Source organism: Micropterus salmoides, unplaced genomic scaffold (genome assembly GCF_014851395.1).
Source record: "Micropterus salmoides isolate LMB-PRFRI ecotype aquatic unplaced genomic scaffold, ASM1485139v1 Ms_hic_scaffold_18, whole genome shotgun sequence".
NCBI lineage: Eukaryota > Metazoa > Chordata > Actinopteri > Centrarchiformes > Centrarchidae > Micropterus > Micropterus salmoides.
In genome coordinates this window covers 10,859,727-10,872,816 of record NW_024040928.1, presented here as the reverse complement: position 1 = coordinate 10,872,816, position 13,090 = coordinate 10,859,727, and the positions used below count along the sequence as shown (strand labels likewise).

General features: G+C 41.5%; 2 protein-coding genes across 3 annotated transcripts in view; both read right to left on the bottom strand.

Annotated features, from left to right (window-relative positions):
- ppp2r5cb (protein phosphatase 2, regulatory subunit B', gamma b) overlaps window positions 1–6,048 on the bottom strand; it is a 31,471-nt gene extending 25,423 nt beyond the window's left edge. Inside the window, exons 1-3 of one of the 2 annotated variants that reach the window (XM_038726513.1) lie at window positions 5,912–6,048; window positions 5,316–5,375; window positions 1,749–1,914 (exon numbers count right to left, since the gene is read on the bottom strand). In XM_038726513.1, coding sequence (XP_038582441.1) covers window positions 1,749–1,914; window positions 5,316–5,375; window positions 5,912–5,938 — 253 coding nt within the window. In that variant the 5' untranslated portion in view covers window positions 5,939–6,048. The remainder of the gene's footprint in view (window positions 1–1,748; window positions 1,915–5,315; window positions 5,376–5,911) is intronic. The other variant, XM_038726515.1, reaches the window with a different exon arrangement.
- A 1,195-nt stretch (window positions 6,049–7,243) lies between these two features.
- Window positions 7,244–13,048, bottom strand: hsp90aa1.2 (heat shock protein 90, alpha (cytosolic), class A member 1, tandem duplicate 2). The gene is made up of 11 exons (XM_038726807.1): window positions 12,894–13,048; window positions 11,037–11,186; window positions 10,462–10,828; window positions 10,222–10,355; window positions 9,780–10,100; window positions 9,479–9,644; window positions 9,171–9,361; window positions 8,624–8,771; window positions 8,245–8,513; window positions 7,817–8,150; window positions 7,244–7,652 (listed from the first exon to the last, which is right to left on the bottom strand). Exons 2-11 carry the CDS (start codon window positions 11,184–11,186, stop codon window positions 7,540–7,542), a joined length of 2,193 nt encoding a protein of 730 aa, XP_038582735.1. The 5' UTR covers window positions 12,894–13,048; the 3' UTR covers window positions 7,244–7,539.
- Between the last annotated feature and the right edge of the window lie 42 nt (window positions 13,049–13,090).

Genomic DNA, 13,090 nt, shown 5'->3' with positions numbered 1-13,090 from the left:
TTTTGCTTATGAAAATGTATGTGTCAAAATGGGATATTTGGGTCGTCAATAAAGGATTGCAATTAGGATTTTTACTTTTTTTTAATGAGAAATGGATGGTTTTCTCCTACATATTTTCTGAGTTTTGATCATTTCTACTCATCTAACTATTAGAGGCTGGACCCGAATATTCGACCGTTGGGTGTACATTAGATTTTCAATTTTGAGATTCAATTATTGAGGGTTTTTTTCGCGCCCAACCTACGCCGACAGCAGTGAATGGAACGCTCCAGTTCACATCAAAGGGAAAACGAAATGAAGCCCTCAGCTGTGTGGGAGCACTTTAAACTGAGTGCAGTAGTGTGACAGTTATGGCTTTTATTAATTTTACAATTGCTTAATTTAACAGATAGTAAAATGTCCTACATTTTAAAATTAATCAGTAAACTGTAGGCTGGAACAACAAAATGAACACATCAAAATAATTATATGAGGCCGATTGTAGAAGAAGAGCATTTAGTCGCTATAATAAAAGTTAAAAGGGAATTTTGCATAATAACATGTTAGATTGAGTTCCGCTACCCGTCTGCTCTCCGTCTGGACCCCTGCCCGGCTAGACTATTCCCGGATTCCGCTCTGGACCTGCTTGGATCAGACTCTCTCACTCAGGTTCCCCCTGCTCTGTACAGCAGCCACCAACTCGGTTCGGCGCGCATCTATTTTTACTCTGCCTCGCTCTTCACCTGCTAAATATTCCTCTTTTATCAAAGTCCTCCCTTTCTTAGTCCTGTACATGGGTCTGCCTTGGGGTGATTCGATTATTCGCTGTTAATTACTATCGAAGCTCGGTCGGTCAGTTTTATTTCCACTATCATCAGCAAAATCTCTTTCTATTTGCACAGATACTTAACAACCTATAATCCAGTTATAGCTGTTTGTTTTCAATGCACCGCCAAGTTATATAATTATTTTTAAAAGTGCTGGGAAAAGGCAGCAGACATCATTGCTGTGTGTATGCATGCATGCATGCACACACAGAACCATTCATAGACAATATGCCCAGAGGCTTAACGGCAGTGCCCACTTTCCATCTGGCACTGGGTTTAGACGTTAAAGTAAACGTCAATATACATCTGCAAAGATCTGCCAATTTCCCTCCTACAAGGGGAGGAAGGGACATGGAATAGTAGTATAGCTGGCAGACATTTCTGGTCACTGGCAACATCCTGAAACACAAGGACCATGGAATTAAAGCTTTATCTCTGGATTACCACTAAATATAGACACTTGGGTTAAATCCAGCACAAAGTCCATGCCATGTACGTCCTCTGTCTGTTTCCATGTATTGCGTAATGTCATGCTCAGCTTGGTATTAAAATGACGGTGATGCAGCAGGGGATGTTCAGATATTTCAGCGTGGAAACGATGAGCAAATAACTAAGTGCATGCTTGTAAGTATGCTCGTCTGTGAGGCCTGCACTTATCTGTGTCAAGATTACAGGGATTCCTTATCCTACCTGCCTAAAAGGAACATTTTGCCTTCCTGAGTTCAGGCTTGAAAAAATTTAAATTATTTTTGCACACAAAAAGGCAGTTTGTCTACAATTCCACAACCAAGTGCCAAACCTTCATGGTTCAAAACAGCATTTCTATTATATGCACTTCTGTTTGTATAAATGTATTTGCAACAAGTCCAAAACATAGAGCACTGGGAAGTTAGTTAATTATGTGATTAGAGGACAGGATTTAGTTGTTGTACCAATAAATACCTTTGAAAGCAGGCAGTTTCTGCAGCTCCCTGTTGTTGCTCAAGCTGAAGCGAGAGGAGCTCTGCCTCTTGTCCTTTTTGACAGGTGTCTGGGAACCTGGCTGCTTCCCCTTTAGCAGCTGAGTGGTGGGAGGAACACTATTGCTAGCCTTCCTGTTAGAGCTCTGCTGAAACGAGACAAAAACCCACATTAGTGACACTGCGGTGCAGCAAGCATATGAGAGTGCAAGAACCTTTTCAGGAATCGGATCAAACTGTGTGCATGTGGCTACTTGCCAAGACTTTCAACTGCTGTACACGACTAGATGAGACCTTTTAATCTAAAGAGGTGGTATTATGCTCATTTTCAGGTTCAAAATCCTATGTAGTGGTTGTACCAGAACAGGTTTACATTTTTTAGTTTAATTTTCAGAAAACACCATATTTTGTGTCATCCTGCACATTGCTGCAGCTCCTCTTTTCACCCTGTGTGGTGAACACTTCACTTTAGCTATGGAGTGATACATCTTGTCTTTAAATGATCTTTTTTGGGAGTTGCCCATGCACAGTTCCTAGTTAAGGACTACTAGCCAATCAGAAGCAGAGAAGGGCAGATCAATGAGAAGCTGTTAAACATGGCTTTGGTTCAGCTATACATGTTGCCAACAAGCTTGGCGTCATATACTGGAGCAAGAGTCCATTGACTCCCTGGAGGGTAGCTAGAAGGGAGAGGAGAGGTGTGTGCTGCAGCTTAGTGTTTTTGAGGGATTGTCGGACTAGCTGCTTGGCAAGCATTAAATAACGCGCATTCTCTTTCATCCCTGTGACGTCACAGGGATGAAAGGGAAATGGCTGGACTACAAATGAACAAAGCAGAGTTTTCTGTGGGAGATGGAAACTCCCTTTGGCTGGACTTTGGACTATTTCACTTTCCAAACCTATTACATGCACAAAAAAAGATATATAACTCAATAAAGCGTTAGTAGCATTAGATATATCCTGATGCGGGATCAACTGAATGTGGCAAGTTTCTCACAGCTGGTTCCACGTGCCTGCTGGGATCCATTCATCAACACACACCTGATGGCACAGAGCTTACTTCACCAGATGCAGCTGTGGAGCTCTGTCAGCCTGAGTCACGGGTGAATTATTCAGTTAAGACCCAGCTCAACCTGGCCACAGTGTGTGCAGCACTACAAGACAGAAGCTTAGGCACTGGGCCATAAGTAAGCTGTCTAGTAAAGCGGGAAATAAAGCAGAGCTGGCCTCCATTATGAACTAAATTACATTTTCATGTAATATAATGATAGGAATTAACTCCTATACTTGTAAGTTCATTAAACATCTGTCATCTATGATTTACTAATGTAATGTAAATTATTCATAACTACTTGCCATTAAAACAAAGACTAGAAAATATATGTAAAGGAGATATTATTAACGTGACATTTAGACTAAAATATAAAAAGCATTTTTCTTAAATATGTAGCAGAAAACTTATTTTGGCCTTTTAACTATAAAGTAATAAAGTATGCATTTTTACATAACAACAAACCAGAATATGTATTAAAGCAGCCACTAAAATACAAACAGGTGGTGAGCAGCAGTCCAAACATGAATATTGAATGCCCAGTAAAGCCGAGAACCACCTTTCACTTTTCAAACTGCACGAACAGATGTCAGCTGTTGATTTAAGCGGTGCTATTGAGTTAAATTCAGTAGCTAGTTGCCAGTGCTACTAGTGGAAACTGGAGCCATGTGACAGTTCATTGATGTTTAGATATGGCGATTGCAGAGGTCATGGAAGAAGTTTGACTTAAATCTGTTTGTTGTGTTTGTTAACACATGCATTTTCTTATCTTGGAACAAAGGAAAATCATGACAATGTTTTTGAAACTACACTGTGCATCTGATCCCGCCGAAAGCCCTCATAATATTTTCCAAATACAGTACAAGACCATGTAGTGCAACAATGTGACATAATCATTTGCACCAGATGCCTACGCTGTTACAGGACCAACACACTGTTTAACAGTTTGTAATGTGGGCTTATGGCTCCCCTTTGGCCACTCCAGATGTGACACAATCCAGATGTAGCTTAAGCAAGTGTCATAGCTAGTCAGACCGTGTTAATGTTTATTATTATATTATTATTTCTTACACACCTTGACAGGTTGCGTTAGCATTTGCATTAGCTCTTGACTCAAGTTGCTTCTGGCAATCATGTGACACAAATTCAGCCTTAGGAGACTATCATTCTTGTCACAATATACACCCATTTATTTTGTAACCAACAGACATGAAAGTATGACATGGACTACTGAGTCTTGGTCCTTGGCCTCATGTATGCTTAATGTCTCATATAATAGTAAAAGAAGGATTGGGTGAGCCATACTTCTAGCTGGCACTGAACTTAATGACATGCTCATCCAGCTGCCTTTATAATTCTGATAAGCTTAGTACAAAGTTTAAGTCATTTTGTCTGTCCCCTGGATTATGGGTGGGTAGTTAAGTAGCATGGAAGGCATGCACAATGTCATGCATTTTAAAATGCTACCATCAATTATATTTTATTAACTTTATTTGATATCAAGATTTTAACTGCATATCGCAAAAATACTGCAACTGATAGGCAATTGCAAATGGCAGTATTAGAAAAGGTTTGGAAAGTATGTTAATATGGAATGAAGATTTGTGACCAGTGAACAGTCCGAATAGTGGAGAAACCTTGGTGAACTCTACTCTTGCCTGTGATTGGCTGGTACCCTAAACTGATGTCATGTACAAGCAATTTAGCACCAGGTTATCAACAAACAGCAGTGCGAGTCACGAGAAGGGCAATCATGCTCCAGGTACAACCCAGTCCTGTCAATGAACACTATTCACCAACAGAATCCACCCAACCAGCCAACCAAAGATCCACAACCAAGCCAGTAAATTAAATGCCTAAACCTGCGATTCCTTTATCACTAAACAGGATTGCAGCTGCTACAAGACACAAGTAGGGTATACTAACACATCGCAAGACGGTCACATTCAATATTGTGTGAGAAATGCTTTTTCTATTACAAAAATCAGAAAAGCTGCAATCTTGCTCGCAAGAAGAATTCTGATGCCATTTAAATATGTCCAAAAAATCCCGATTCCTAAATCAAGTCAGCTTTTCACTTCCACTCCACAGGAGATTTCCTGTCCTCTGTGTGTGTCTGCTTTACTACAAGACAGGTGTACCGCCTCCCACTCATAGGAGCATGATACTAGACAACAGAAGGGAGGGTCCACTCAGGGCTCACTGTAGGGGTAGAAAATAAAATAAATGTGATACATTTTTTGCTACATCATCCAAGATATTCCATCATGCTTAGAATAGTTTACTGATTTGAGGGCATGACCGTGTCCCACCTGGGAGGCATTATGCACAGACCTTTTACACAATCACTGCAATGACAGCAATGGATGGACACTGATGATGCAGGGATTGAGCTTATTGATTCATTATATCACTGGCTGCATTTTCAAACAGTGACGATACAATATCTTTTTGAACTTCCAGGAAGTTTTTCTGGTGAAGTGTCCTGGGTTAGCCTACCTCATGTTCTGAATTCTCTTGTCCTCCACTCTTGCCCACTTTTCCAGACTTAGGGGATTCCTGAAAGAAAGGAAGTACTTCATTCAACTTTACATTACCAGATAAATAGGTTGACAGCACCATACGCAATCTTTTGCGTGCCGCCATATAAAACTCGTTACTAAATATAGCATGTCTGCCCACCCAGTCTCATAATGCAGTTTCAATTGGTAAGTCTGCTGCTAGCTAGCCAACGTTACTACAGAGTTAATAGCATTCACACGACCCCGGATTTCAGCTTCAAAAACATATACAACCCGCTTACATTTACACTTTAACACATTGTCTAGGAAAACTTATGCATTCAAAGTATACTAACCTATCCAACTTCTAGATAACGGCGCTTTATTTAAATAATGTAGCACAGTGTCCCAAGTGCTAACATGTTGGCAGACAGCGGCTAGCTGGTGATGATTGCTGGCTTGCTAACGTTAACGTAATGGGACACTGCGCTGAAAGCTAAATCTCCTGTTATGACACCGGTTTATACACTTTAATGCACCTCGTGCAAACTTTATTTCCAACAACCATAACGTCCTGGTAATTCTCAAACTCACCTTGTCTTTTTTCGTTTTATTCGGCATTGTACAACCGTAGCCGCCCTTGCTCCCCGCCCGAATACTCCACAATCAAAACCCTGACAACTCTCGGGGCACCGCCACACTGCAAGGCGGTTCAGCCTGTCCTCGCCCTCTGATTGGCTGCTGTCTGTCAGCTGACTCCAACCCCTCAGATTGACGTGCTGAGTACACAGACCGTATTCACGAGGCAGTGGGGGCACCCTGCCGGTGGCAGGTACGCTATTACAACCAAACACATCAGAAGGCAGGCACTGTGATGTTCACCCATCTTCTCCGTTTGACACTTACAGACCTTATTCCATAAATCCTTTTTAAATACTTTTCACTCACTTAAATTATAACTCACAATGTTTCAAAGTCAAGTCTTCTTATATGTAAATGTGTAGTGGTTTTCTAGAGGCCTACCAAGCTGAATATAGTTGGAATTTGGGGCTGTACACTGCACAAAAATATGTTAAATATGTCAACTTGGGCATTTTGAAATTGTAAAAGGCATTTATAATTTTTCAACATTTTTATTTTCTGTGCACATTGTGACTTTCATATTCAACTCTTGCACCTCACTTTGTCATTACTGAGTGGGTTTTTTTCTGTTACTGAATCTCTCACATTATAATAAAGCAAGTTTATCTGCCAACTATCTACCAACTTCAATGTGGCAATGGTTTGTAGCATTTTCGGTTTTCACCCAACTTCTGTTTTCCGCTCGCTGCCAAACACAACCTTTTTTATTCGGTCTGCGTTTAGCACATTTTTCTAGAATATTTGAAAGGTTCAGGCATCCCCAGTGTCGCCTTACTGCCACCTACTGGAATTATGTTAACATGCACCTCCCCATAACGAGCATTTTCACGTAGACATTTTGACACGTCAGATTACAGAAAAGCACAGGTATAAAAAAAAAAAAAGTATTGCAGAATTCTTAAATTGTGTATGCTGGTTCACTGTCACACCGTAATGGCTTACTGACACTTGAATAGAAGGAAGCCATCGTCAAGGCTAAGATGATTATTTGGAGTCAACACTTAAGGTCCCCTGGTCAAATATTTCCCTAGCCATACAGCCCATAAAAGCCTTACCAGCATTGCAAATTTCTCCATCCTGTTAACTTTACCTTACAGGGTAACTGCCTGTAGGCATTTTCATTTCTTCCAACAGTTATTTTACCTGTAATGTACCCCTTAGATTTCACAAGATGAAATTTATCTTCAACTAGAACTTTATACTGTATTCTAACATTTTCTACTGTCTTGTGACAACTACTTAAACACTGGACAGGTAACTCAGTAAAGATGGAAGGAACCAATATGACTTGTTAACCTGGTAAATCTTTATTTGTCAGTCCCACTCCTTTCAAATAAATGTATTGATCTTGAAATATTTACAGTAAAAGTAAGAAAACACAAAGAACCATTGGAATGTCAATAAGTTAAAAAAAAAATACAAAACATGACATCAATGAATCTGAACTGCATATGGTCAACGCAAGGGAAAATAAAGTAAAATTGGTCAAAAAGGGGGACGTTCCAGGCTCATTTACAACATTCAAACTTTAAATTTTATATAACACTACATTTGAAAGCTAGCAGGCAACAGAAACAGGCCTAGTCCACCTCCTCCATCCTGGATGTGTCGTCATCGTCCCCTTCAAGAGGGGGCATGTCCTCAGTGGGAGCAGGGGTGGCTTCATCTGGTGTCAGATCATCTTCATCAATACCTGAAAGAGGAAGGATGCAGATCACGAAAGTGACGTCAGGTTTATTTTAAATTGTTTTATTGGTAGTATGTCGCTGCTACCATTTAATAGCTTGGAAATTTGCAAGATGCATAGTTTAATGTCTTGAAAGTTTTCCGTTGTGTAGATAAACACAAGATACTCACCAAGTCCCAGCTTGATCATTCTGTAGATGCGATTGGAGTGGGTCTGGGGGTCATCCAAGGTGAATCCTGAAGAGAGCAGGGCTGTCTCAAAGAGCAGGATGACCAGATCTTTCACAGACTTATCGTTCTTGTCAGCCTCTGCCTTTTGCCTCAGGGTCTCCACGATGGGGTGGTCAGGATTGATCTCAAGGTGCTTCTTAGCAGCCATATAGCCCATGGTGGAGTTATCTCTCAGGGCCTGGGCCTTCATGATCCTCTCCATGTTGGCTGTCCAGCCATAGGTGCTGGTGACGATGCAGCAGGGGGAAGAGACCAGGCGGTTGGAGACTGTGACCTGTGGAGGTGACACAAGAATTAACACCATTTTCTGCCTTATTTGTACAACAGTGGATTATACACAATCTGAAGTTCTACAACAATCTACTCACCTTCTCCACCTTCTTCTCCAAGATGTCCTTCATGATCTTGCACAGGTTCTCAAACTGAGCCTTCTTCTCCTCCTGCTTCTTCTTCTCTTCCTCATCCTCAGGCAGCTCCAGGCCTTCCTTTGTCACCGAAACCAGGTTCTTGCCCTCAAACTCCTTCAGCTGCTGCACACAGTACTCGTCGATGGGCTCGATCATGTAAATGACCTCCAGGCCGGCTTTGCGAAGGCGCTCCACGAAGGCAGAGTTAGCCACCTGGTCTTTGGTCTCACCTGAAATACAGACATGGCAATGCTGTCACATGAGTCAACTCACTTTACCTCATTTTAGGATGCTTTCATACATTTACATTAAACAGTTTATAGATGAAGAGCATCCTCACCGGTGATGTAGTAGATGTGTTTCTGGCTGTCTTTCATACGTGTTACATAGTCCTTCAGGGAAACCATCTCATCTCCAGAAGCTGAGGTGTAGTATCGCAACAGCTCAGACAGCTTCTTCCTGTTTTGAGAATCCTCGTGGATGCCGAGCTGAAAAGACAAATAAAACTAAATGTCAGGGGTTGAAAACAAAGGTGCATCAGTAGACATCAATTCAATTGACATTTATTCTAGCAACCATTGCTTACTAGAGTGCCTTTAAACAGAAGATAACAGTAAGGAGCTCCAAACAAGACTCAGCAGTTTTACATGTGGACAATATGGCCAAAGGATCAGAGTGATAGCTACTGCATAAAAGGTCTGGGGAAATTCTTGTTAAGCTTTACACTTTGAGCTAAAAGTAAGCTCCATCCTGCTAAAATTCTGATTAGATCTGTCTTAATTTGTGATGCCATTAACACAGTATCAAACAAAGCTGGTTGCCAAAAGCATAAATGTGACAAGATCAGGAAAACTGCAGCTCTCATGGAGCAAGGTGAGAACACTAACCTTGATGTTCTTGGAGAACTGCTCGTAGTACTTTTTGTAGTTGTCCTTGTCCTCGGAGAGTTCAGTGAAGAGCTCCAGGCACTTCTTGACCAGGTTCTTGCGGATGACCTTCAGGATCTTGCTCTGCTGCAGCATCTCTCTGGAGATGTTCAGGGGCAGATCCTCAGAGTCCACCACACCCTTGATGAAATCTGAGAGGATGGATAAAGACCACCTGGTCAGCAATACCTTTAAATTTCTAATATAATGATTATTTGATTTATGAACAAATTCCATAAAAAGTAATTCCACATTGGGTTCATACTCACTGAGGTACTCAGGAATTAGTTCCTCGCAGTTGTCCATGATGAAGACCCTGCGCACGTAAAGCTTAATGTTGTTCTTCTTCTTCTTGTTTTCAAAGAGGTCGAAGGGAGCGCGGCGAGGGACAAAGAGCAAGGCGCGGAATTCCAGCTGACCCTCCACTGAAAAATGCTGTGGAGGGGGGGTGAGAGCTCAGTTATAGGGTCACTATTCAAATTGATTATATCACTTGTATTAAAATATGCACAATATAGACAACATATGCATTTCCAAGAAATATAAAAAAAATAAAGTTAAGAGACCTACCTTCACAGCCAGGTGGTCTTCCCAGTCATTGGTGAGACTCTTGTAGAACTCGCCATACTCCTCATTAGTGATGTCATCTGGGTTACGAGTCCACAGGGGTTTGGTCTTGTTCAGCTCTTCCTGGTCAATGTACTTCTCCTTGATCTTCTTCTTCTTCTTCTTTTTGTCAGAAGACTTGTCGTGATCATGCTCCTCATCTGACCCAACATCCTCAATCTCGGGCTTGTCCTCGTCCTTCTCCTCGTCTTGGTCCTTGTCTTGGTCCTTCTCCTCCTCCTCTGCCTCATCATCACTCACCTCCTTGTCACGCTCCTTCTCCACCTGAAAAAAAATAATTTAGTCACTAGCTGTGATTTTTGGATGACTTTGCTAAGTCAAGGTAACTGATTTAAATTAATTTAGCCATTTAATACACAATTCAAATGCAAATTCAAGTGCTTACAAAGAGTGTGATGGGATAGCCAATGAACTGGGAGTGCTTTTTCACAATCTCTTTGATTCTTCGCTCCTCGATGTATTCTGTCTGGTCTTCTTTCAAGTGCAGGATCACCTTGGTGCCACGCCCAATGGGCTCAGCTATAGGGGGGAAAAGGAGTCAAAAGTTACAGATTACCCTGTAGGAACCCCTCTACCAAAGCTAAGTGTTAACTGGCAACAAAACAATGGCCTTAACATTACTTACAGTTGTCCACCTTCACTGTGAATGAGCCTCCAGCAGAGGATTCCCAGGCGTACTGCTCGTCATCATTGTGCTTGGTTATGACCGTCACCTTCTCAGCCACCAGGTAGGCTGAGTAGAAACCCACGCCAAACTGACCAATCATGGAGATGTCGGCTCCAGCCTGTAGAGCCTCCATGAAAGCCTTGGTGCCAGACTTGGCGATTGTACCCAGATTGTTGATCAGGTCAGCTTTGGTCATGCCGATACCTGTGTCAATCAGGGTCAGGGTGCGTTCCTCTTTGTTGGGAATTACTTCGATTTTGAGGTCTTTGCCACTGTCCAGCTTGGAGGGGTCAGTGAGACTCTCATAGCGGATTTTGTCCAGGGCCTGGATGGGGGAAGAAATCCATTAATGAAACGTTTTGACGGAAATTTAAATGAATTATTCAGTATTTGTCTTTTTCAGTCCCTTGTTTATCAGCTTAGTACTATGTATAGCCACAGTGTATAACAATACTTCCCTTAAAATAAGCTCAATAAACATCTTTGACACCACATGAGATTAAGTAAAAAGCTTTAGACTATGACAAACTTACATCTGAAGAGTTGGAGATGAGCTCCCTAAGGAAGATCTCTTTGTTGGAATAGAAAGTGTTGATGATCAGGGACATCAGCTGAGCAATCTCAGCCTGGAATGCAAAAGTCTCAGCCTCCTCCTCCATTGGTTGGTCGTGTGATTCAGGCATCTAAGCAGAGAGGACAAATTAATTTTGTTTTTTAGAACATGCTCACATCATGGATTACACATGCAGACATGCAAAACATTTGGTACGTCTCACAAGATGGCACCATCTGCATTCCTAAAGCAGGCCTACACAATTATGAGTTAGGTTAGAGAACTGAATGAATTACCATAAGGAAAAGTGTTAAATGCTTTTGTACAACTAAAGTCTGACCCAATTGTTCTACCTGTTTTTAGCCATTTTAGTTATACAGACATGTTATGGACCTGTGTGCACAATCATGTTCACTGGTCTGTGGATTGGCTGCAGCACCTTGATTCACCACACTGTCACACCTACTGCACAACAAGCCCCGGCAATCACCCAAAAAGTAATTAAAGTTACCTTCAATATAATAATCAGTTCACATCAGTTAAATGAAGCAGAAGTGAGGTATGCATCAGCACTTATGTGTGAGCATGTGTCACTTGTGCAGGCAGGTGGTGTGACCGTCTGCCTCTGCTCACTGCTCCACCTCCCTTTAATCCATCTTTGGCAAATCAGAATCCGCCTGCTTCTGCATTTACAGTTAGATAATGAAATGTTTTTCTCCCCCCCCACAACTTTCATTTTTTTCCTAAATACTTTAAAAAGTGTATGTTAAAAGTAGAGAAAATTAATTGTACTTGATTTTTATTATCCATTATTACAGTTTATTATGTTCTGCAACCAAGACTTAAACAGAGAGGGCTAATAGTGATTAAACACTGTATTTCATCCCACACACTTAAATAAATCACGACACTGCAATTACATGTGCAGTTATCCTCTCCTACTGCAATTGTCATGATTAGTTATTGGTTTGTCAGAGAGGAGCACGTGGCTAGAAACACAAGCAGAAATGGCTCCACCTGCCGGTTCCCCATGCGACATGCAAGTTTCTAGAAGGTACCAAGAGGCGAGCAGAACTCTCTAGCAGTTTCCATTGTAATCAAAAGCTCCTCCTCTCTCTTCTTAAACATCTGAGGAGTTACTGTGAAGAATCCCCCTCTGTACTTGACGGATCTTGCACTGAATTACTGTGACCATACAGGACGACATACACCGTCAAATCTCTCTCCCCGGGAAATCTGATTCAGGTCCATTAAACTGTGCGCCTACTTAACATAATCCCTGCCTGAAATGTGCACCGCGGATGCACCATGTGTGGTGCTGTCACCCAGCTTTGAGCGATGCCTAAGGTAATGCGGGACGGATAGTTGCCATGATATTGTTGGATAAAGTTTGGCCATGTGAAAGTAACGCAGGTAGGCCAGGAAGATAACGTTAAGGCAGATACACCCGTTACAAACTCACATGTATGAATGTCACCAAAAAGAACAAATCACACGCATACGGCCATTGTAACTTAACGTTATATTGGTTTAAATCTGCTTAACACGATGTAGCCTACTTTAACTATATTTTATCCCACCTTCACTAAAGTCATCTCCATCTGTAGCCAGGCAGAATATTTTATCGTTATAGTCATTTTATAAAATATCAGCTTCGATGGAAAACCGCTAACGTTAAGCTATAACTTAGCTAATGTTAACGTTTAATAGTAAATAACAGTTAACGATAAGAGAATTAGCTAATATTAACCACGAATGTCAAAGTGTGTAATATGCTTTATCAGTTGACATCTCCACAGAAACGTTATCATTATATAAAACTACTTAATTTATTTACCTTGGTCCTCGGTGTGTCGTAAACTCCGGCGAGAAACGTGTGGAGGTCGTTTCTAAGTCGCAGACAACCCGGCTAATAGATGTCTGGCAGCTTTTATATACCTTCTGAGCGTTCGAGAAATCCCAACATGAGTTCCAGAACCATCTGGAATCCTCCTTTCTACAGCTCGTTAGTGGGCGCTGACAGGCCCGGTGGAC